At 32.4% G+C, this 26,585-nt stretch overlaps 1 protein-coding gene across 1 annotated transcript in view; it reads left to right on the top strand.

Annotated features, from left to right (window-relative positions):
- The window catches only part of LOC143240634 (fibrillin-1-like), a 209,582-nt gene that overhangs the window by 28,964 nt on the left and 154,033 nt on the right, over window positions 1-26,585 (top strand). Inside the window, 12 exon segments of the mRNA XM_076483387.1 lie at window positions 2,774-2,869; window positions 3,895-4,089; window positions 4,634-4,759; window positions 5,672-5,797; window positions 9,150-9,305; window positions 10,118-10,276; window positions 12,021-12,143; window positions 12,890-13,012; window positions 13,891-14,016; window positions 14,897-15,019; window positions 20,291-20,416; window positions 26,263-26,472. Of these exon segments, the coding sequence (XP_076339502.1) occupies window positions 2,774-2,869; window positions 3,895-4,089; window positions 4,634-4,759; window positions 5,672-5,797; window positions 9,150-9,305; window positions 10,118-10,276; window positions 12,021-12,143; window positions 12,890-13,012; window positions 13,891-14,016; window positions 14,897-15,019; window positions 20,291-20,416; window positions 26,263-26,472 (1,689 nt within the window).

Below are 26,585 nucleotides of genomic sequence, written 5' to 3'. Positions count from 1 at the left end.
TCCCACTATTCGTTGGTGAAAGAGTAGCCCAAGAGTTGGCGGTGGGTGATGGTGACTAACTGCCTTATCTCTAATATTACACTGCTAAATTAGGGATGGCTGAGGCAGATAGCTCTCGTGTAGCTTTGTGCGAAATTCAAAACAAACCATGTTACACTTGCGTAATACATTTTTGAGAACAGAATTCCTCCCTTGACGCTCGTAGTAGTTTACAAAATATGATTAAAGAATTACTCAAACGAGTCAATAGGTCTTAATTATGTCTTTAATTCTGACAGAGAAACATGGTTAATGTTACCACAACGTCCGCACTGTAAATAAATATGTCATATTTTTTAAAACAGAGCATCTTATGTGTAGGAAGGACTTGTGATAAATAGTTATCAGATGCTATTAACTGTGATAGTAGGCGACAGCGAGAGTTAATCCACTTGGGGAACTCATTCATCAAACTTAGAATGAGACAAATGTGACTGCACACGGGCGCCTCTGTTAACAACGCTGAGAACGAGTGTATGTAAAATAAACACAACAAAATTTTAGTCGTTATCTGTGACACTTTGAGTCGAAAAGACAAGGAATGTATCTGATTGAAGCACTAAAACGGGTTTTCTACAAATTTCAATATTAATCGTTGCTCTGATTGGTCAAAGTATTTAAATAGAATCTTTCTTTTTTTAAATTATAATAAATTTTTATCTTATGGTTTGTTATTAAACAAACAAACGATAAGATTGTTGGTGTTTTATATTAAGCTTGTAGCATATTAAGAAATTAAAATAGTGTAATATAAACATCTTGTTGCTTTGCTAAAGAAAAGGAAGGTTCAAGGTTTACCCTAAAGTGTATGATAAAAATCACGTAAATTGTATATGTTTCTTTTTCTTTTTACCCTTATCCTTTTGATGTGAATAAAAGGTCGTCTGCAGTTTACATAAGTTTTATCACAAATTTTAACCCTATTGGTTCCTAATGCTTTGCTTTCTTTTGGCATTTAAACTGAATCATTTAAAATATTACATAAAATAAAGAATGAAACTGATAAATAGCCTCATATTTTAAAAATGACTCAAATCTTTCATAACATTTATGACTTGGAATTTTTAAGATGTCTTACTTGAACTTTGTTTTTGAAACGTGATTGGTTAGAATGCTTGAACCGTCAAATTAATAATAATAATAATAAGTTTTGATTAAAGTAAGTTACGTAGTTAGAGCAGAACTAAGACTTAACCTGGTCGTTAGTAAACTAATCTAAATATAAAGATTAGAATGCATTGTTTCGTTAGTTAGGTATCTTCCTTATTAACGATAGTTTCGGCTATAATCCCAACAATATCTTACGAGGTTTGGCCAGTTTAGAACTTTTAGATTGATCTTAAATAAATAAAAAAATCTAAACTAACAATGTAACACAATAACTACAATAAAATAGTATTCATAAAGTAGAAATGAAAATAAAAATTAATTACATTCAATATGGTGACTAATATAACCAATATTATTAATGAAATCAACAATAACTAAACACAATGGCATGTCTTAAGTTTATATGTAGTTTGTATAGAATCTTTTATTACCAGTCTAACTTAGTTACTCCCTATAACAAAAACTTCCAGGTGGCTGGTGGGTTTATGCTTGTAAAAAGGGAAAATTTATATATATATTCTCAATTATACAATATTATATACTACTTCATATTTTTATTAAAGGAAATATATGTCTGACAATGAATAGATCAATATTCAGTGGTTTTTATTATTTCATTTAGGGTTATATTTTGTTTTATAACATTTCTCTCATATTGTGACACTAGCGACGATTATAGACTAAAGCCATTTGATACAATTAAAATATAAAACAAACCATTGAAAATAAAATTATCATTATAAAAATGCATAATAATTGTAGTTTAAATTCTTCTTAAACTGCTCCTGTCGATTCATTTTGTCTCCTAGTGTCTCAGGTTAAGGGCCTGTGGGAAAAAAGTTCAAGATTCGATCCATGCGACGGAAACAACGCAGATTGCCTGTTCTGTAATTTGATATTTAAATAACAACAAAATAAACCTTGCTTTATATCATGCAGGGTTGTGACGCTAAAATGCGAGTTTTTGTCCTGGTGGTAAGCGTACCACAGATAGCTTACTGTGTAGCTTTGTGCTTAACAATATCCAGGACTATCGAGAAGGGTGAAAAAGGCTCTGGCGTCTGTTGAGGAACTCGGCAGTGAAATATTACAAAGTTCACTAGAAATACATACCAGTTAATGAGCTAACATTGTGGCTGCCACTTTTTCATGAATAAATTTGTCACGTACATTTTTAATGAAAAATGAGCAAAAGTTAGTAAATAGAATGAAAGTGTTGCCCGATGATATTATTGACCCAGGGGCCTGGGCTTGCTATTGACGCCCCTGAAAACATCTAACCAATCCAACTTCGATATATCATGTGAATTAAATTGCCAGTTAACAGTAATGTGTGTTTTGTACCAAAAAAGTTTATCTGATAGAAGGATCTTGTTATATATAAACATGTCACATTTTAAGTAAATGAGAATAAAAACAAACCTAATTACCAATGGAATTCATTCGCTATAACACTATAATAAATCAATTTACAATCTGTAACTGTAGTTATTTGATATTGGATATGAAGTGTAGAAGTATTTAAGGTGACTAAATAAGACAACATTTCTACGTTAATGTTAATTTAATGTAAAATAAGTTAATGTGAGATACCAGGTCTAATTCTACAATTATTCATTGCCAGCTGTATGTCGGGAACCGTGTCTGAATGGCGGGCGTTGTATCGGACAAGATCGTTGTTCGTGTGTTTACGGATTTTCTGGCAGAAGATGTGAACTAGGTAAACATTTGAGTCTAGTTTCTCATCATTTAGAAATAGGTTTAGCAAAAAATTGACAAAACATAAAATTAATTTATTTGAATCTATAATATCCAAATGTTGTTTGAAAACATTATTCACATAGATATGAAACGATGCATACCCTTTTAAATAATTTGTACCTTAATTGAAAACAACACCACATATCAGTACATTTCAAAAAGTGCATTACTTTTTTAAAAAGGCTGAATACTTAATTGTAAATTTTAAAGTATTTTTAACATTTTTGAAATGTTCACGTTACTTATTAAAGTTATAATACACTAATCATTTTGTTGCATGAAATTAATATTATTCAAATCGATATATGCAACTTTTAAACTATATCACAAACGTATAATTGTGCCCATACCGTAATTTTGATATGGCTGGATAAATGATGACTTCATCACGTTCATTTCAAGATATCTATGAAGTACGTTAATAATACTGCGAATTTACTACAAATAATTAATATATTATTCAGTTAATACGTTCACTAATAATGCTTTTCTAAACATAATTTTACTTTTAACGTTATATTCAGTTGAAACTACGACAGGTTTAATTTACAAAAGGCATGTAATTTGGGGGTGTAACCACTAAACGATTTAGAGAATGACCTATTTTACCGGAATGCTTTCTGGAATTGATGTTACGAAAGTGCGGTAAAATTAAGGGTTAGGTTTTACTTATTTCTTTTGTGAGAGACTGAATAGGATTTCTCTGTCACTCTCACATAACATTTATATTTAAAAGTAGCCGATTTTTTTATTAAAAAATTTAAAACCAACATTGTACTTTTGTATACAAATACAAATATATTATTTTACTGCTTGATATTACTATTGCTAGTAACAATAGAAAAATTAAAATACGTAATAACTGAAGTTGCAATTCACTAATTTCAGTAATTCTCTAGAGAAGCTAGAATAAGTTTTGTGTATTTTCATTTTTTAGATTTTCTGGAGTTTTTGGACTTATTTCTTTACACTTGTTTTTTACAGACGTTAGAACCGGACCATGTTTTCGTAGGGTGAAGAACCAATTCTGCGCAGGGCAATTAACAGGTGTTGTATGCACACGACAGCTTTGTTGTGCTACTATTGGAGTAGCATGGGGACACCCATGTGAAGAATGTCCCTCAGATCTTGACTGTGATCGGGGTTTCATCACCAATATCAACTCCAGATCTTGTCAGGGTGAGTATTATGTCTTTAATAGTTATGACTTGAAAAATAAAATTAAGTTTGGTATTTATGATATTGCTTTATTATTAAGAAATCTTTTTTTTTTCATTCGGAACTGGTTGGCCAACATTCTTGTAAACTAAAATTGTTTACACTCAAGTAATTTATTTAATCAGCAACCATATGATACAAAGACGTTTAATAAAGAGGACTTGATCTCGCGACTGGGAGTCGAGCACCCTAACCATCAGGCTATAATAAAACATACATTGTTTATAGGAATGCAGTAGAAAAGATCACAAAATGTGGAAAAAATGAGAGAGTTGAAAAGTGGTGAAACTAACGTTTTTTAACAAAATCTTTATTATTATTTGTAGTGTTTCAGATAAAAACCCTTTGTCTGATGATGGGCTTCTGCCCGAAACATTGCAAATAATAATGATAAAGTTTTTGTTATAAATACGTGTTTTACCAGTTTTTAACACTTCATGTGCTGACTTACGTTTTTTAAAGATGAGCATTCCACGACTGTTATTTTTACCATTGTTTTTTCCAGATGTTGATGAATGTGATGCTATACCTGGACTTTGTGCAAAGGGAAAATGTGTAAACAGCATTGGTTCCTTTCACTGTGAATGTGAAGAAGGATATGAGAGAGATAAAGATACAGATTCTTGTATAGGTAGGAATAAAGTCAATATTTGATTTTTTGTTGTTATTTACAGATGCCATTTTGTTTCAACTTTACATTATTTTACAAGTTTTAAAATTTTTTATTTGAAAGAAATGTTACAGCAGCTGTATAAAATTCTGAAGAAAAATATATTTTTTTTAATATTTTAGATCCTGTTAAAATATATTTATAAACTTATAACATATCTGTAGTTATTCAGTCAAATAATCTTGTGTTAAGTTTTAGCTAATTAAAAAGATCTGGTTGTTCTGGATAGAAGAAGATATTCTTCTGGGGTATATTTTTAATAGTTTAATGTTTTTTTCACTAGAGACAGTTTTGCATGATCTGAAATCTAAAAGTTTCAGGAACATTTAGATTTGTATGGAAACTTGAAACTTTCTATAGAAAGAAAACTAGTAAAATACAAAAATGCCAAACTGAGGGAGTTAAATTGGATATCTAGACCTAATGAAATCCATTCATCACTGATTGAGTTTTTAAGTTATTTAGAGTGTTTGTTTTTCATTTAGCTAGAAATCTGATAAGTAAATGATTGATTGAGTTTATTAGTAAATTAGACATGTTAGTTTATAGAATTTATTTAAAACATTGTTTTTGAAGTTAGGTGTACCAGTGAACCTAACCTGTATAAAATGTAATTGAAGAAAGAAACTAATTCATTATTTTTATCAAACAGTTCTGAAAATTCTATTAAGTGATAGAATACATAATGACATTATTGAAGTAATTTAGAAACATTTAGGATTTGTTGATTGAATGCTCTGAAGTTTTCATCTCTATTTTTTGCTATTAGTATAGTAAGTAATTTATATTCCACAGATTTCTCTTTTTTCTGAGACTGATTGAACTTGTAACTCCTTAATTATTTTGGAACTTTCCTTCTATCATTGTTTATAGATGTGGATGAGTGTAAATCATTGGCCTCCATCTGTCAGCATGGTCGGTGTATTAACACAAAGGGTAGCTTCTACTGCATTTGTGATCGAGGTTATATTCCAAGCCCCAACAACAAAGCATGTCTTGGTGAGTTTATTATAGTTTTGTTTTTTTAAAGGGATGTCTGTATTAATTAAAGTTTAATTTTACTTTAATTTCTATTGTACAGAATAAGAATTCCTGCTCTTTAACATGATTAGTAATCTGTCTACAATATAAGTCGTATATTAGAGGGTGAATAACTCTCCTCACAGTCTATACACTTACATGAGATACTTGACAAGTTTATTTGTTGCAGGCTGAGTACTCATTTCAAATTACGAGTACACATATTGTACACTTAACCCTAAAATATATTTACTACTTGTAACAGATGAGTAACTTTGCCACATTCAGCACCTACTATGTTACTGTGGTATTTTCAGGTAAAACTGAATTACCTTTCAAGCAATCAGATAGGCCCACTTAATAGGAAGTGATGTCAACTTTCTCATTGAGTTGATGTTAAATGGAATAATGAGACTGGATATGAAGTGAAGTTCGAAATAAATATTCATCATTACAGCACTAAACGTGAACACAATGTGTGTTGTTGCTTTATTGTAAGACAGCCTGTTGAATTTATTAGATTTTCTTTGCTGTTTCTCTTACAAGATCTTGTTTAAATCCAACTTTTTTTAGTTCATAAGTAATAATGTGTTTAGTCTGAGGAACTAACTCTGCTACCCACATGATTGATGATTCTCATTTCAACATGATGCTACTATGGCATGTGCTGTACATAGACATTCACGCTGTGCATGTGGTCTACGTAGGCCCTATCATCACCACCATTTTAACTTTCGTTTATTTACAACTGGCATCAGTTATTATAAATAACACTTTTAAAGTAATATAGTACAAAACACACTACATAATGTTTTGGAAGCAAATATAATCAGAATGAAACAACTTCCAAAACTCAAAACTATCATAATTATAATCTAAATTTGATGTACTCTTTTGGAACACATAATTTATTAAATTAGTATTATTTGTTGAAGCAAAATATGAATAGATATAAATCATTTAGCAAGAAATTGTTTTAAGTAATCATTAAAAAGGTGACGATGATTTAGATTACACAATATACTAATAATGATGAAACCTTAACCTCCAGATATCTTTTACTTTAACTACCACTGAAAGATTACACTGTTGTTGTTTAGTTATCACTTGAACAACCACTAAAGGATTACACTGTTGTTGTTTAGTTATCACTTGAACTACCACTAAAGGATTACACTGTTGTTGTTTAGTTATCACTTGAACTACCACTAAAGGATTACACTGTTGTTGTTTAGTTATCACTTGAACCACCACTGAAGGATAACACTCTTATTATATAGTTGTCACTTGAACTACCACTAAAGGATTACACTGTTGTTGTCTAGATATCACTTGAACCACCACTAAAGGATTACACTGTTGTTGTCTAGATATCACTTGAACCACCACTGAAGGATGACTCTGATGTTGTATAGTTATCACTTGAACTACCACTAAAGGATTACACTGTTGTTGTTTAGTTATCACTTGAACTACCACTAAAGGATGACACTCTTATTATATAGTTGTCACTTGAACCACCACTGAAGGATGATGCAGTTGTTGTATAGTTATCACTTGAACTACCACTGAAGGATGATGCTGTTGTTGTATAGTTATCACTTGAACTACCACTGAAGGATGATGCTGTTGTTGTATAGTTATCACTTGAACTACCACTGAAGGATGATGCTGTTGTTGTATAGTTATCACTTGAACTACCACTGAAGGATGATGCTGTTGTTGTATAGTTATCACTTGAACTACCACTGAAGGATAACACTGTTGTTGTATATTTATCACTTGAACTACCACTGAAGGATGATGCTGTTGTTGTATAGTTATCACTTGAACTACCACTGAAGGATGATGCAGTTGTTTAGATATCACTTGAACCACCACTGAAGGATGATGCTGTTGTTGTATAGTTATCACTTGAACTACCACTGAAGGATAACACTGTTGTTGTATATTTATCACTTGAACCACCACTGAAGGATGATGCTGTTGTTGTATAGTTATCACTTGAACTATCAGTGAAGGATGACACTGATGTTCACATATTTACACCATGTAATAATTTCTACTTGACCAGAACAGGTATTATACAGTTGGAAGTGACAAAGGAACAAAGGCAGCTGAAGAGACATCAACTTAATGACTTTCTTAAGCATGTATTGTGTAGAACATCCACATATACAGAACAAATAATACACTATTGTATTTAAATGTATGGCATATTAACTTATCTGTGTATCTGTAGATTTGTCTGAGGGTCATTAAACGTTTTTATTAACTATGTGTACATTAGATGTTTAACTTTGTAATATTATACATCCTCATGTTACAAAGTTATTAATTCCTCTGTGATATCAGTAATGTAGATAATTATAAAAAACAAACAATTCTTGAATAGGAGTCACAAGGAAAGAGTATTCTAATTATATGGTGAATTTATTAATGGTATAAAATATTATTATAGAAAGTATAAAATAAAAGTGGATAAGTTTAATAATATGCTTGTATTTGGTACAAGAACCCATTGTGTTCTCCACAGTTTGTCCAAATGTTTGTTGATTTCATCTTCTTCACCAGGATGATATAATTTTATTTTATTACTTGTATATTTTAGATCAGTGTTTTTAGTGGGGGCAAGCATTAAAATATTTCACTGATTGACAGAATGTAATCTTTTTTGAATATCCTCAGAAAGGGTCTCATTTGATTATAATTGAGGAAGGAAACATTTTTTGTGACGTGTGAAAATTTGGGTAATATCTCAACTTTCATCTTCATGATGTAACAACATTTGTAATTGGACAAATTTCAGAATAATCACTTAAGAAAATAATTTTCTTTGGCTCTCTCATGTGACAGTTTCCAATCATTTATATGCTTTATTGTAAAAACAGAATATATACTAATATAATCTATATGTTTTTGTTAGTATATTTTGCACCAAAAAGAAGGAAATTGAAATTTGTGTGCGTGTGTACGTACTTAACTGTATTCAGGAATATAACATAGTTATTGAAACTGAAGAGGGATTTGAATCAAAATTCAGTGTAATAAATTATTGAATCCTCGATGATTTAGTTTTTGTGAATGTTTATCTTACAGTATTATGTGAGCTAATTCATAACATACAAATACATCTTAAATTTCTCCTTAGCCTCATTTGAAAAAGGTCTTTACTTTAGTTAGCACATAGTGCTAAGAATCCTGTGAATAAATCACCATTCTACTTGACTTTATTTTGGAAGTATATCATTATTAATATAGAGATTTAAAACAAGTTTCTTATTGTCTTAAGTTGTGATAATAAGCAAGTCACTTTATTATTTATTTTTAGACACTCGAAGAGGTGATTGCTATTTGGATTTCTCAAGTGGCCGTTGCCTTAATAAACTTTCTGTGCGTCTTTCAAAAATGGAATGCTGTTGTGGAGACAACATGGGAAAGGCTTGGGCTGACAAATATTGTGAACCTTGCCCCTTAAGTGGAACAAGTACGTGTTGTTCATAGGAGAAATGTTTTATTTTACTTTAAAAGAATGTAAATAGAGAAAAATATAAACAAATATTTAAATAAGTCCCCAAAACCATCTGAACTTAAGTTTTATGAATAATACTCAAAGTTAGAGCAGTTTCCTAAGTTCAGTGGTGATATCAGAGTAGGAAAGAAAATCCTGCTCTTGTATGTTTTCTTGAAGACATTGTCAGCTTGAATGATATATTATGAGTGGACTGTATAAGACAAAATAAGTTGGAAGTTCTATTCAGCTTTTTTGGCTGTGTGAACATATCTCTGATATTGCTGTTGGCAGCCATAAAGGTCTTGAAGTGCTTTAGTTAAGGTCAAGTTTACACTTGCATTTCTTTTCGTGTTCCCCACTCTCCAATAATGTCATTGACTTCAGAAACAATACCGTAAGTGTCAACTTTACATTAATATAGATGTGGACCTAATTTCCAAGTCATTTAGAAATTAAGATTACTTCATTTGGGAACTTAAACTATAAGATGCTTTGTGGTCTGAGACTTGAAATGTGTTAGAATTGATATTTTTGTTTTGTATATGAATGAGGAAATTCACCTTGCTAAAATTAGAAATGATAATTTACAATGAATCAAAATTCTGTTTTCCTTGTAACTTGTAAAGACTTTTTATTTTCAAAAACCTGATTTTTGTTGTGTTCAGTTTTTGAGGTAAATATGTTTTTCATAGTATATCAATCAGAGGAAAAAAAAATATTACTATATATTTAAATTACCTATCAGTTTTAACATTGTAAATAAATAATATTTTATATATTTTTAGGAGACTATAATACCTTATGTGACATTTCACTGGCAATAAATGAATGTGACTTAAATCCTTCTCTCTGCAAAAATGGAAGATGTATTGATACTGAAAAATCGTACAAGTGTGAATGTTTCAACGGTTTCCGATTAGTTAATAGTCAAAAGAAATGTGAAGGTAAGTTGTTAGAAAGATATCTTTCAAATCCTACTCTTTAAAAACTTAGTTCCTTTCATTCATCAGAATATCTTCATTACAGTATAGCATTAACCAAAGTATCTAAATCTGCTAAGTAGCTGACATTTTACAGTTTTTTCTAATTATATAAAGCACAAAATTGTAAGAATAGCTGTTCTTGGGAAATTCCAGTCTTCCAAGTAACAATCATTTTGATAATGTTATTACTGCTGTGTGGTAATTTAAAGTTCCAGCAGTAGTGTAGTTGTGCTATCTGTTGCATTTAGTTCAGTCTTGTTTCTGTTTATTATCAGCCTCTTTAATTACTGACTCTTCCCAATGATTGCTGTAGTCACCACTTGATCGTAGGTGGGAAATACGTGTCGTACGATACTGGACTGTTCTTTGTTGTTACCATTCTAGAACTATTTATATGTACTTGTAGAGACACTAAATTGTCAGTCTGATGTAACTGTTTCTTTACTTCAAGTTCTTGTATTAGTAACTTACATTAATGTGTTTCTTGAGGACTTAAAATAGCTGTTTAATGTTTCAGATAAACTTTCTAATTGATACTCTTGAGTGCCTGTGACCTTTAATTATATCAGTTAGTGTAATATAAAATAATTAATTAACCAAAATTGATTAAGCTTTTAGTGTAGCAAAAATAATAAATATTTTTTTTTTATTATTGTTGGTTTTAATTATTCAAACTATCCAGTAACCAAAATTTTGATTCAAATTGTTTAATGTTACAAAACTAATCAACTAATTAGAGTATCCAGTTATTATGGCTATCCAGTAACTAAAATTAGGATTAATTTGATGACTGTCATAGAAGTTAATGTTTATTGTTCTAATTTTTGAAGTGGTGGAGTCTTGTATTGTAGTTAAGCTAGAGAAAAATAAAGAAATGAACTAAATATGAAAATAAAATAAAGAATCAGTTGAGGTCAATCTAGCTACAGTAATCAGCATCAGTTGAGGTCAATCTAGCTACAGTAATCAGCATCAGTTGAGGTCAATCTAGCTACAGTAATCAGCGTCAGTTGAGGTCAATCTAGCTACAGTAATCAGCGTCAGTTGAGGTCAATCTCGCTACAGTAATCAGCAAAGGTGAAGAGATCAAAAGCTGGACAAGGCTTCTTGTCTCTGTTAGATTAAAAATAATTGATCCAAAAAGTAAATTTTATCTGTAGCTGATCATTCAGAAGAAAAGCAATAATAAAAATCTTTACGTATCTCTACTTGACATGACTGGTATAATCTCTATACACAAGGTAAAGTAGAATTCAACTATCTTTTGAAATGGTAGAAAAGTTCCTTGACTGTACCTTCTTCAGAAAGTAACGTGACAGGCTTAATTTATCACTCAACTTCAACTGGATTTGTGATATTCCAAATCAAAACTATAAAATAATCTAAATACCTTGTAAAATATACATACCATGAAAAGATAGAATATGTAGTTTTTGAATGTTACAGCAGTACTCTAAGACAGGTGTATTATGATAAAATGCAGTAAGCTAGGAATAATAAGTTATTAGATAGATATGATGTTGTGATTCCATTTCCAATAAAATAATAGTTGTAGATGTGCTGTAATGATTTAATTTCATGTAAAGTAATAGCTAGAGTAAATTTCTAGTAAAATAATGATCATAAGAATAATAACATGAGTTTATTTGTAAAATTTATGAAAATACCTTACTGAATGTACGTTTCTGGTTTTATTTTTGTTTAGATATAAATGAATGCAAGAACAAAAACATTTGTCAGAGAGGACAGTGTGTGAATACACAAGGAAGCTTCCAGTGTATATGTCCAAGTGGGTTCTTCCTCACAGCTGATGGTCAAGATTGTACTGGTATGTGTCCTGTTCAAAATCTGTGGTAAAAAAAAAAGTTTACAGTTAACAGTAAAATATGTTACTTACTTACGGCTTTTTAAAAATAAAGCTAGGAAGTATACTTAACAAGTAGTTTGATGGATGTTTTATATATGTATGGTGACTTGTTTTAAAATGTGAATAGTGAAATAACAGGCTTAACAATCAAAGGTGAAGCTTGTATCGACATGTGTGTGTGTTTTTGTGTGCTTTCTTTAAGATTCTTGATTAAGCTAAGTGTTTACAAACTGTAATTACTAGTTGAATATATGCCAGTTGAACTGTACAAACTCCCATATGGTACATTTTACTGTCACCTAAATATAGATTTTTTTGCTATTTATTCAAGGTGGCTAATGAGTTGTTTTTTATTGAAAACAGTAAACATAACAGATATTAATTATTACATCAGTTTATAACTGCAGTTTGTTACCATCATATTTTTAGCCAAGTTTTTGTGATCTACTTTTTACAAATTACATTTCCATGCTGTGTAGTAAGTCATTCTTTTCTATAGAGTATACTGTTAATTTCACTCTACATGACTAAAAACTGGTTATTTTATTTCAATGTTTTGTGTCTTTCGTACATTCTGCATACAGTTACTATTATTCGTTTATGGTTTCTGCAAGTGTATGTTTCTTTAATTACTTTCATTATTGTGTATATTTTCACAAACATATAGCTATTTAAATTCTTAACGTTTTCTCTCTCTTTATGCCCAGATATGGATGAATGTGCAACTAAGGGTATGTGTGCAAACGGAGTATGTGTAAACATTGATGGTTCATTCACATGTCAGTGCAACGAAGGGTATGTTCTAGCTCATCTGGGACATGCTTGTATCGGTAAGTTAAAACAAATATTCAATATTTCCATAAGTTATTGTATTTTAGTATAATTTTGACAATATGGTATTTGATCTTTTCTCATTACTTTAGGTTTATCCCTTATACTGAACTCACTACAGATAAATAGGTCTTCTTTATAACATTGATGTTCTTTCCATAAAATGTTTCATGTTCATTTTATTTTCACAATTAAGATTACATGAGTTTAAATTATTAACAGTATGCAAATTCTTTCCTCATTTCCTGTCATTCAGATCTTAGATGAGTTTAATAAGAACAAAGTTATGTTATGTGTTCTTGCTAATCCATAGGTTAAATGAGAATGACCCTGGTTAAACAGATCCCAGCTTTATTCAGATTAAACCTGTCTATACTATTGTACTTGCTAATCTGTAAGTTAAACAAGAATAACTTTGAGTAAATGTAAGTGTATTAATAACTTGTGATAATAAACTTACAAGTTTAATAAGGCTTCAACATTTCAGTTCATTTGGATCACGTGACTTCACATGCACAACAAGGAGTTGAAATTCAATTATTCTCTAAGACGAGGTAAAAATATGGATGCTAGGGAAAAACAGTTTTGTAATACAAGTATTTTGAGCAAAAAGTTAACTTCAAAAGTTTTCTGTCATATCACATTTGAAACATGCTACCACTATGCATTGATTGCATTGTCTTTACCTGTTTGTTATATATAAAAATTTTCTACCAGACGAGCTAGGGTGAACAACTGCATTATCCTTTGTTTCTTGTAGTGTTTTGGTACAATAAACATGTCTGGTTAATGTTTCTTTTTATCTTCTTGAATCTTGGTCTTATGTTCAATTACCCATGAACTCTAGATTTGATTAGGTATTTATTTTATATTGAAGATATTGATGAATGTGCTGAAAATGGTCGAATTTGCAATCGAGGTCAGTGTGAAAATATTCCAGGAAGCTATCAATGTCATTGCAAGGAAGGCTTTGTTTTAGGACCCAGTGGCAAATTTTGTGTTGGTAAGATATAATTTTAGAACAATAAACTATTGTATTACAGATTATTTTATTCTCTCCACTAACAGCATAAAGATCAAATCAGTGTCTTACTTTGAGGGGTTAAAACAAAAGTCTTTACCCTAAAATGTTTTGTAAGGAGTAATGTGTATCAGAAATGTAATATGTCACAACCTTTTGTTACATAATCACACAATACTTTTGATATCAAATAAAAAGTAGTTCAGAAGAGAGTTAACACTAATTAATTTGGTTAGTCTTCATTTCTTCACTGTTCATATGATTCTCTAACTTGTTTGTCAAAGTGGATTTTAGAATTAATAAAGAAGGGTGACTAGTGCCACTATTTTAAAACATAGCAGCTTAGTTTTCTGCAAAAGAACATAATCTCAAAGTACAGATGAACAAACATGTTTAAAAACACATCAAAATAAACGAAGAAAACTAATGATATACTAATAACAGTTTCTTTTAAGCCCATAAAATCCAGTTAAAAGTATTGTTTTGTTGTTCTAAAAGAATAATTGTATTGTTCGTCAGAGAACTGAATATCTTGTACAGGAGTAGCTTATTGACTATTTCAATTAAGAGTGAGTGTAATAACCCTATAAACCTGGTGGTCATTGTTAACAAGTGAAAGGTTTTATGCGCATAACATACAAGAACAACATATAACTAAAGTGGTGTTTTGTTGTTACTGAGACATGTATAAGTTCAGTACAGGCTGAAGTGTATTGAAATTATTTCATTTTTTTGTGGGGTGTTTTGTTATAATTGCTTCTCTTGCCATAAGGTAAGAAGCTGTTAAAAAGTGAAGAATTTCTTTTTTATTTCTATATATATTTGCATGTATTAAAAACATTTTGTGTTCTAATTTTCCCAGATCGTGACGAATGTGGAGTAACAGGAATGTGTGAGAATGGAATGTGTGTTAATATTGACGGCAGTTTTCGATGTGTATGTAACTCAGGGTACAGGATCTCTCCAGATGGATATGTTTGTGTTGGTAGGTTTTTGTTTTCTACAGACTCTCAACAGGTGGATATATTTGTGTTTGAGTTAGTATGTTTATAAGTTTTCTGTAACCTAATTTTTGATATTTAAAATCATGCATTACATTGAGATTTTAATTATTTGTTTTAGTATAAATTAAATGCCACAGTGAAGAGTAGTGCCATTATATCTTTAGTAAATTACTGAAGAACATATAAATGTCTTGTGCATGAATTTCATGCTTTGGATGGTAGTGGGTGTATCAACAATGAAAATTTGCTGTTTAAAGGTGAAAGTATTCCCCATGCACTCTGTGCAGCTCACTATGGATATGTACATCGTTTATTAAAGAGAATAATTAAACATTAGTAACAAATTTATCTTGTCTACTAGCATTAAAATATTGGTAATTCCAGGATTGTCTGCCAAGGGTTAAGATACAAGAATGAAATGTTTGAGTGATTTGTTCTCCTAAGCGATCCCTTGGTATGGACTCCTATACATGGTGAAGGGCCCTCCCAGGATAGGTTATGTTCTTTCAGTTTATCTTCTCTGGGATCTAAACATTCACCCATGTGTTTGCTGCGCATGGCGACCTGGGATCCTAGTGGTTGAGGGGTCCAACTGTAACACACCACTTTGGCCTTGAATTCCTGTAGACGGGCAGCTTTTGGGTAGCCCCCCTTGGGTCAGTCAGCTGGTCCACTTGGGCTAGGGTCGACCAAGTACCAGTGGTGAATGTTCTCAACAGGTGTTGTGGAGATTGTATCTGATGCTGGTGTTTGGGTATAGTGCTCACGAAACCCTGGTGTTGCTGCACTGTCCTTGTTTGACATTGTAGTGAGTCCCCTCCTAGGGATCTATGGTGGGTGGGGTCAGTGGGCACTGAAATTTCTTTTTTTTTATTATGGATCCTCCAAATAAAAACTTAAATAGTGAAAAAATAGTCCATGGGTAAACCACCATGTCTTGAAGATTCTGAGTTCAGTTCAGGCTGAATCTTCAACATTGTGACACCTATTGTACCTCATTTTCTTATTCTACATTCTCTTTCAGACAAACCTTCAGGGCTAATGTCTCCCTTTTCATTCAGAATGGACTAGAGGGACTTGCTGGCTCTCAAAAGTCTGTAAAGAAGCTTTGATCTGGTGACATTGGTGGAAGCATCCACGCCTCAACACAGTGAACTCCTCGTCCATGCAAAGACGATTGGGGATATACCTCAATGTTACACCTCGTGCTACTCTGAATTCATCACGAGGAGTTATTGTTGAAAGGGATTTGAAGAACATCCCCGAGTCGGAGATTCTCACTGGTTTCTCCACCCAAGGAGTTCCTGCAGTTAGGCGTATCTTCACTTGCAAAGATGGAATTATGATGCTGACCAATAGCCTCATTCTGACATTTACATTACCACGTCCACCTGCCACCATCAAGGCAGATTATCTTAATTGCAGGATATGGCTGTACATTTCAAACCCTCTCTGATGTTTGCAGTGTCAGCGGTTTGGTCACTCAAAGACGTCGTGCCGGGGTTCCTTGACGTGTGCTTGCTGCGGTATCAAGGATCATGATGTCTGTGAGTGTGAAATGGACCCTCATTGCATCAGTTGCAATGGCTCTCACCTGTCCTACTTTTGTTTTTGTCCTAAATGGTTGGAAGACAAAGAGATGCAGCGTTTGAGAACAATTCGTAACATTACTTATCCTGAGGCTCGAAAGTTGCTGCCCACCACTTCATCTCAGGCGTATGCTGTTGCACTTTGTTCCAATACTACTATGGGAGTGCAGACAGATCTTTCTGTGCCTCCAAAAGAATTGTTCTCAAAACAAATGAATAGTCTTTTGACCTCCATGGTTAAAAAAGTTGATGAATCAACTTCAACATCCATCTATGACCCTTACGTACATTCCAACAACTCCCAAGTTCCACCTCACCTGCTTTGGTTCTGGGTACGGACATTTTCTCGGATACATCTTCTTCTCCCACCCTAAGATGCAAAACGATTATTTGTTCACGTTCTCAGTCACTGGAATTCCCTTCCAACAGCAAAGGCCTGCCAAATCGACCCAGGGCAGGATCCATGGAGGCCCATAGACCTCCCTTGAACAAGGACAGTAAGGAAAAAAGACGTGGTCATAAACTGAAGGGTTCTCCACCCAGTTTGCCTACACATATATAAAAATGGCCACCTTGATACAGTGGAACTTTCGAGGTTTACATTCTAATCTGGATGACATCAAAACACTGATTGCTTCCTACCATCCTGTATGTCGTTCCTTACAGGAAACTTCTCTGAAACCTGCCAATACAGCTACCTTTTGGTGGTTTTCTTTGTACAGTAATGACAGGCTGTGTGATGGATGAGTGCATGGATGGGTGGCACTGTTGGTTGATCAGCATATTCTCACACCATCTTTGCCACTTGACAACACTCTTGGAGGCCATAGCCATCTGTGTTTCCTTGGGTCATACCATCACTGTTTGTTCTCTCTACCTGTTGCCTGGAGAGACATATGATCAGTCAGACTTTGATGCTCTCATTGAACAGTTGCCGTATCCCTTTTTAAGCCTGGGGGACTTTAGTGGACATCATCCCTTCTAGGGAAGTGCTGATATTGAAAGGAGGGTCGTTCTGAAGAGCTTTTGCTCTCTGATCACAACCTTTCTTTTTTAAATACTGGTTCTTGTACCTATTTTCATGCACCTAGCCAGTCTTTAACGCTGTTGATCTCTCCGTTTGCTCCTCACTTTCTCTAAGCCTGGGAAGGATCCCAAGCTTCCTTCAAACTGCAGTCCAATTGCTTTAACGAGCTGTCTCTGTAAGACCTTAGAGAGGATGGTTAATGTTCATCTTGTTTGGTTCCTCGAATCAAACAATTTCCTCTCGCCCATTCAATGTGGGTTCTGACGACAGCACTCCACCGTGGATCACCTGATTCGACTTGAAACATCAATCAGATAAGCCTTTTTCAAATGACAACATCTTGTATCAACATTGTTTTTCATTGAGAAGGCTTATGATACAACATGGAGGTATGGCATCTTGCAAGACCTTCATATATGTGGGATACGTGGCCATTTGCCCATTTTTATTAAAAATGTTTTAATGGACAGGAGTTTCCAAGTTCATGTGGGTTCAACACTTTCCTGTTCTTTTCTACAGGAACTTTGAGTCCCTCATTGCTGTGCTTTGAGTATCACACTTTTCAGTATAAAAATTAATGCCATCACTGAACAACTCCCTCTCATTGTTGCAAAGGGCTCTGTGTTGATGACTTTCACATCTCATGTCAGTCGTCGAACATGAGGTATATTTAGTGGCAGCTATAGACTACCCTCAATCATTTACTGAAGTGGACCACAGCAAACGGCCTTAACTTCTCTCTCTCTAAAACCATTTGCATACACTTTTGCCACCAACAGGGTATTCGCCCTGATCCTGAACTCCATATCGGTGTAGTTGTGCTGCATGTGATAAAGTTTTTGAGGCTTATCTTTGACCACACATGAAGCAGCTACAGGTCAAATATACAAGAACACTGAACATTCTCTATATCCCTCTCTTTTATGACTTGAGGTGGATCATTGTTCTGTGCTAAAGATGTATCATTAACTTATTCAATCGAAACTTGATCATGGATCACTGGTCTATGGCTCTGCCAGGATTTTGGCGTTAAAAATGCTGGACTTCATTCATCATCAAGGACTTTGGCTCTGCAATGGGGCTTTCTGTACTTCTCCAGTTCAGAGTTTATACATAGTCTCATGAACCTTCTTTGCACCTACACCGTTTGCAACTGTCTTTACTATATGCTTGAAACTTCATTTTTACCAAAGCATCCCACCTGGGGTTGTGTTTTGCTTCCTCGGTGGGCCATACTTTTTCAGAACAGATGAACTGCCATTGCTTCTTTTGGCCTTTGTATCCAGGTGCAGTTGGATGAATTGGGTCTGTCCTTGGATAACATTGCTGTATCCACTGGTCAGCCCATCCCACCATGGCTTCTTACAATCCCCAAATGTGACCTATCTTTCAGTCATCTGAGAAAAGCACACTCCCAATTGGAATACTGTCTGCTATTTGCTGAACATCTTTCAAACCATCCTTCCATTCCTATTTATACAGATGGTTTGAAATCAGGTGACTGTGTGAGCTCTGCCATGGTTTGTTCTGGTTCAGTGGTTGCATGAAGAATTTCCTCTACAGCTTCTATGTTCACTGCTGAACTGTATGCCATTTCTCTTGCCCTGGATCACATGGAAGCTAAGCAGTACTCAATCTGCACTATTTATACTGACTCACTTAGTTCTCTACTGGCGCTGGAATCACTTCACGTTGGTTCAGACCCTGTTCTCATTGATATTCGAAACTGACTGGCCCATTGTTCTTTAACATCTACTTCTGTCCCAAGGTTTGTCCATAACATTAGACAGTGTTATTGGTGATGGTGATACTGTTCACCTGAGTAATGTTTTAAGTTTTTTTAAATTATACATTAGACCTTTTAAATGTGATTCCCTTTTAAGAATCAAAGTCCATCTAGTTTAATTTGAAATTAGAAAATGGCCATAACATAAAATAACTCAAAACCAAGACCGGAAAGGCCAATTTCAGGTGACTAATGCTGCTGTTTGAACTACCTGTTAGTCATCATGGTGAGTTATTATGAAAATTTTGCTACAAGTCTTTAAAAACTTTTATTACTTTACTTTCTGAAAATGGCCATAACATCAAATAACTCAGAACCTGGACTGGAAAGGCTAACTTCAGGTGACTGATGGTGGTTTTTGTACTTAGCTGTTGGTCTTCCTGGTGAGTTATGATAAATACAGTTATGCTACAGAAAGTTCTTTACAACTTTTTCTCCATTTATGAAATTTACTAAAATTAATTTTAACTTTTTAGCACACATTTGACACAGATAGCCTAATTGCTTTATGCCATAAAACACCAAATCAACAACCATCCAACCTCTTAAAAGATGTTACTTTCACATCATTTGTTTCAGAGAAGCACCTGATCCCTCCTACAGTTTTTCTCACTTTTTTTGTTATTTTTGATACATTCTGAACCAAACTAAACTGGCATAAAACTTCATTTTTTGATCTTTATTGTTTTTATAGAAAGAAATATGATTGTAACTACATTAGACATATAAATTTTACTCATATTAGTAGCAGAAAGAAAAGAATGAAACTATTATACCACATCAAATGAAGTTAATAAGTGTGTTAGTTTATCACTAATATGTTGTTATTTTTTATTTTACTTTATTACAGATATCAATGAATGTGTTGAAGTTCCTAACTCATGTATAAATGGACAATGTCTTAATACACCTGGGAGTTTTAAGTGTATCTGTCGTGATGGTACTGAATTAACCAACGGAGGAAGAACTTGCGTTGGTAAGTATACAATATGGTCACAAGATAAACAATATTTCGTAGAAGTGACACATAATTAATTTTAATCTGTACAGAAATGTTGGCCCTGGTATGAAGTGTGGATATATTTAAAGATTTATTTCTAATGCTTAGTTTATAATGACACCAAAATTCCACCTCTGAGCTTAGTTTTCTTTCACTGAGTTTTTGTTTTATACTGGTACTGTTTTTGTATTTAGTAGTAAATATTTGTAACTGTTGGACATTGTGATTAGGCAGGATACAATGTCTTTGGCGTTGGATTCGTAAGAAATGCATCAAATAATGTGTTTATTTATTTTGTCTAATTTTATGGCTTTTATTACTAGTTGTTTCGTATAGTGTAGTATTAGGTATTAATTATTAACATAAATTATTTAGTATTAATTCCTAACTATATAAACTTTATATTCTGAAGTACTTGGTTCATTTCATGTGGTTTAATGTTAATCCTTGATTTGATAACTGTTGGTTACATGTGTTGGGATGTTAGTTCTTCACCATACAGGACTAATTACATGTGATTTGATGTTAACTGTTCATTACATATGGTTGGGTGTTAGTTCTTGACCATACAGGACTGATTACAATTAATTTGATGTTAACTGTTGGTTACATATGGTTGGATTTTAGTTATTGGCCATACAGGACTGATTACAATTAATTTGATGTTAACTGTTGGTTACATATGGTTGGGTGTTAGTTCTTGACCATACAGGGCTTGATTACATGTTGTCTGACATTAACTGTCATTATTACTTGTAAATTTTTTGTTAGTTTTTCTTACATTTGATTTGGTATTACTTTTGGGAAGTATTTAGTTTTATATTACTTGTCAAGTAGACATGGATTATTAAAGTAGATCCTAATTTTACTCAGTTTTGTGCTGCATGTATTCTTACATGTAGACATGGATTATTAAAGTAGATCCTAATTTTACTCAGTTTTGTGCTGCATGTATTCTTACATGTAGACATGGATTATTAAAGTAGATCCTAATTTTACTCAGTTTTGTGCTGCATGTATTCTTACATGTAGACATGGATTATAAAAGTAGATCCTAATTTTACTCAGTTTTGTGCTGCATGTATTCTTACAAGTAGACATGGATTATTAAAGTAGATCCTAATTTTACTCAGTTTTGTGCTGCATGTATCCTTACAAGTAGACATGGATTATTAAAGTAGATCCTAATTTTACTCAGTTTTGTGCTGCATGTATTCTTAATTGTAGACATGGATTATTAAAGTAGATCCTAATTTTACTCAGTTTTGTGCTGCATGTATTCTTACAAGTAGACATGGATTATTAAAGTAGATCCTAATTTTACTCAGTTTTGTGCTGCATGTATCCTTACATGTAGACATGGATTATTAAAGTAGATCCTAATTTTACTCAGTTTTGTGCTGCATGTATCCTTACATGTAGACATGGATTATTAAAGTAGATCCTAATTTTACTCAGTTTTGTGCTGCATGTATTCTTACATGTAGACATGGATTATTAAAGTAGATCCTAATTTTACTCAGTTTTGTGCTGCATGTATCCTTACATGTAAATTATCTGGTACTTCTTCTTGATCCCAAATTATTTAGTGTATTTTCTTATGCTTGTTTTTGTTTCAGGATTGTGTGATTTAATATTTATGTCAAATGGTTTTTAATTACTTAGTTTTAATCTTAGATCTTAATTGTATGTTGTTTGATATTAATTTAATTTACAATTTTAAATTTTTTGATGTAGGAGGTGAGTTGATTTCACTAAGTTTGATAAGTTTTCTCCTTGCTCACTTTATTTTGTACTTTTAATGAACATTTGCTATAAAGTACAAGTTAACAGTGTAATTTTTGTAATTCAACAAACAGAATAAGGATGTTGCTACACTATTTCATTAATTTTATGTTACAATTTTCAGATTAAGTTAGTTATTTTGCTTTTAATTCTTTAGTGTAGTATATAAAGAACGTATTGAAAAAAATATTTGTAAAAACAGCTGGCTTGGGTTGAGAAAATTTTTTATGTAGAGGAGCGAACAATGTTTCGACCTTCTTCAGTCATTGTTAGGTTCACAAAGAAAGAAAGAGGTACCTGACTGATAGCTGACCACATGTTTGAATGGGGTTGTGTAACTGAGTGAAGGAATGTGGAGGGTGTGCTTGGATGTTTGATTATATTTATTAATACAGATATAAAGGTATTCCGTTGTATTGGTTTATTTTGGGCTTGAGTTGTTGTATAAGTAAGGCTTCTTTAATTTTGTGTTTATGTTTGTTTCTTTATTTAGTATTTGAGTGTTTTCTATGGTTATGTTGTGTTTATTTGACTTGCAGTGTTCAAAAATGTGTGAAGGTGAATTTTTATGTTCTTTAATTCTGGTTTCCATTTTCTACTTGTTTCTCCAATATAGAAGTCGTGGCAGTTATCACATTGTATTTTATAAATAATGTTGGTGTGGTGTTTGTCAGTGTAGTTTTTTACATAATATAGACCTTAGTTTTGTCCCTAGTTTTTGAATAAATTTGGTATCAACTGGAATGTCATATTTTGTTACTAGTTTTTCCAAATGTTGGTTATTTTTCTGCTGATGTCAGGAATGTATGGTATATAGCAGTATATTGTCTTATGATTTTTTTAATTCGTGGGATATATTTACTTTGTAAGTTGATTTTGCTTTATGTCTAGGTGTGTGCATTATAACGTTTTCTACAGTTTGTGGAGGAAACTTATTGAATTGATGAAGTATTGTTTTATTTTGCCTAATTCATTGCTAATGTTATCTGATGAACAAAGTTTTATGACTGTGTTTATTTGGTTTTTCAGTATGTTGAGTTTTTGTTTTGTTTCATATGCTGAGACCCAAGGAATGTATAGTCCAGTATGGGTGATTTTTTTGGTGGATTTATGTTTTGAATTGTGTGTCAGTTCTTGTAATTTTGAGGTTAAGAAATGATATTTGATTGCTTTCTTCCTGTTCACATGTGAAGTTAATGTTGGGATATATAGAGTTAATGTGATTGGAAAAATTAAGTGTGTGTTCTGTAGATGTGAATCCTGCAACCATGTCATCTATATATCTGTACCAGTATAGTGGTGGATGTAATGCTGTGTTAATTGCTTGTGTTTCAACTTGTGTCATAAAAATATTGGCTAGAACTGGTGATACTGGGTTGCCCATGCTTAGGCCATTTGTTTGTATATAGTTATGGTCGTTGAACATGAAGTTTGTCTTCATCTTGGTGAATTTTATGAAGGTTGCTAATTTGTTGCTCGGATATAGAATTCTAAGGCTATCTTGCAGGTTTCAGCGGTTGGGACTTCTGTAAAGAGGGATATAACATCGAAACTGGCCATTAAGGCTTTATGATTAAGTTGATTAAGATTAGACTTGAAATTAAAAGAGTCCTTGATGAATTAACTGGCTGTTACATATTTGAAGAATGTCCAAGCTATGTATTTATCAGGATTGTAATTAAACGATTCATATGTGGACATTATTGGTCATGAAACAAAACAGAAACTCGACATACTAAGAAACCAAATAAACACAGTCATAAAACTATGCTCACCAGATAAAATTAACAATGAATTAGACAAAACAATACTTCATCAACATCAATAAGTTTCCTCCACAAACCGTAGAAAACATTATACACACACACACACACACACACACACCTAGACAAAAAGCAAAATCAACTAACAAAAGTAAACGTATCTCACGAATTAAAATATCAGGAAACCATATACTGCTGTATACCATATATTCCTGACATCAGCAGAAAAATAGCCAACATTTGGCAAAAACTTGTAACAAAATATGACATTCAGTTAATACCAAATTTATTCAAAACCAGGCACAAAACTGAGGTCTATACTGTGTAAAACTACACTGACAAACACCACACAACATTATTTATAAAATGCAATGTGATAACTGCCACGACTTTTATATTGAAGAAACAAGTAGAAAATGGAAACCATATTCAAAGAACACAAAAGTCACCTGCACACGTTTTCGAATACTGCAAATCAACATAACCATAGAAAACGTCCAAATACTAAATAAAGAAACCTAAACAAACAAAAAATTAAAGAAGGCTTACTTATACAACAACTCAAGCCCAAAATAAACTAATACAAAGAAACAACTTTATACCTATATCAATAAATATAATGAAACATCTAGGTACACCTTCCATATTCCTACTTTCACTTACACAACTCCCTTCAAACATGTGGTCAGCTATCAGTCAGTTACCTCTTTCTTTCTTTGTGGACCTGATGACGACTGAAGAAGGTTGAAAAGTTGTTAAACTTCTCGATAAAACATTTTCTCGACCCAAACCAGTCGTTTTTTACACATATATTTTCTCTACAAGACGGTTTTCTCGTCATCACTGATTAAAGAAGTATTTTCTATAGCTTTACATTTTCAACATTTGTAAGCAATGAAAAAATATAACCTTATAACTACTTGAAATTATTTCAAGTATATAAAATAAAATTTGACAATAAAAATATATGTTGCTATTTTCTAAATAACATCCTGAACAGGTTATCCTGTGACTTGATTAATAATCTCCAACCTAATTTATCTTTAATGCATGTTTTCCATTCCTCCAAACGTATTAATAATGGGACATTCTACAAACAAATTATAACTTGTGTGTCTGCTCTTGTACAATAACTTTTCTTATTAGTTTTATTCATTTTTTTCAAGAATTAGTAATTTTGTGGTTTATACTGGAACATCTGTAGTATGGATTCTGTTGTAAAGTTAAATGATATATAATGTATGATAGGTCATAAATCCACGTTTGGAACCAATTTAATAATGTCAGTTCTCACAGAATGAAAATTTTATTCCATTTTCAAAAACCCATAAAGTAAAATTTTTCAAGAAAGTTGTTAAATTAGGTTGTATTCAGTTTGTAAAGTCTGGGCTTTTCTTATTTGTAATGTTTCATAATGTTGCTAACCGCTATCAAAAGTGATGCATTTATCCAGTTTTAAAGGGATATTTTATAATTTAAATCTGTAAGTAATTTATGTAAATTAAAATTCCATCTTTATCTGAATGTAGATTGTTCTTATAAGATTTTAAAATATGGTGGGCTCAGCAGATAGCCCGGTGTGGCTTTGCTATAAGAAAAACACATGCACACATACATCATTAAGTCTTTCATAACTTTTGCTTTATAGTTTTGATTTTCTAAACTAAAAAGAAAAAAAAAACAGTTTCATTTCTTTTTCAACCATACCATTAGACTTTTGAATTAAAAAATCTTTTACACTTTGAATATCTTCTAATTTTTCCCTTACTGTATGTTCCTCATTTTAAAATATATTTCTTTCATTGTCTGTAAAAAAGTTCAATTAGTTAGTTGTTTTGAAGTCAAGTTTAATGTAAATGATAGTATAGCTTTGTATGTGTACTTAGTTCTATTCAATAACATATACATAATTTATATTTTATTAATTAGATTCACATACTGGAATAACTTGGATTGATTCATGATTATTTAATTCTTGGTTTCATGTGTTTAGTATTGAATTTATATTTCATTTGGCTTGTTTGTCTTTGCAGATAACCCATTGTTTTGTTTCAGTTTATGATTACATATGGTTCAGTATTAGTTCTTTAGTTGTATACATTTTAGTCTTAATTGTTGATTATGCATTGTTACTAACTGCTTACAATAACGCTGACTAAGGTACATTCTAACCTTATAAATTTGTTCATGAACACAAAGTTTTATGTCGTTTTAGGGTAATATCAGATAATGTGACTTGTGTTTATCCTAAAATAGCATATGTCTTGCTTTCAGAAACTAGACAAGACTACTGTTACTCTGTGTTTAAAGATGGAGAATGTAGTCTGCCATCACGAATGCTTGTGAGAAAATCTAAATGCTGCTGTGTTGGAGCTACAATTGACGGTATCACTCCAGCTTGGGGAACTCCATGCACACCTTGTCCATTCCCTGGTACTACGGAATACGTCAGGTTGTGCGGACAGGCTCCACAGGAAATATTTTGTATGAATTTGATTTTATATATTTTGCTATTCTTTACATTGTTTGCTTTGGTGTTTGAAACTTTGAGTACACATGGTTTAGTATTAGTTCTTGATCAGATGAGATTAAAAAAT

The sequence above is a fragment of the Tachypleus tridentatus genome, chromosome 13 (genome assembly GCF_004210375.1).
Source record: "Tachypleus tridentatus isolate NWPU-2018 chromosome 13, ASM421037v1, whole genome shotgun sequence".
Taxonomy (NCBI): domain Eukaryota; kingdom Metazoa; phylum Arthropoda; class Merostomata; order Xiphosura; family Limulidae; genus Tachypleus; species Tachypleus tridentatus.
This window is presented reverse-complemented; position numbering and strand designations above follow the sequence as displayed.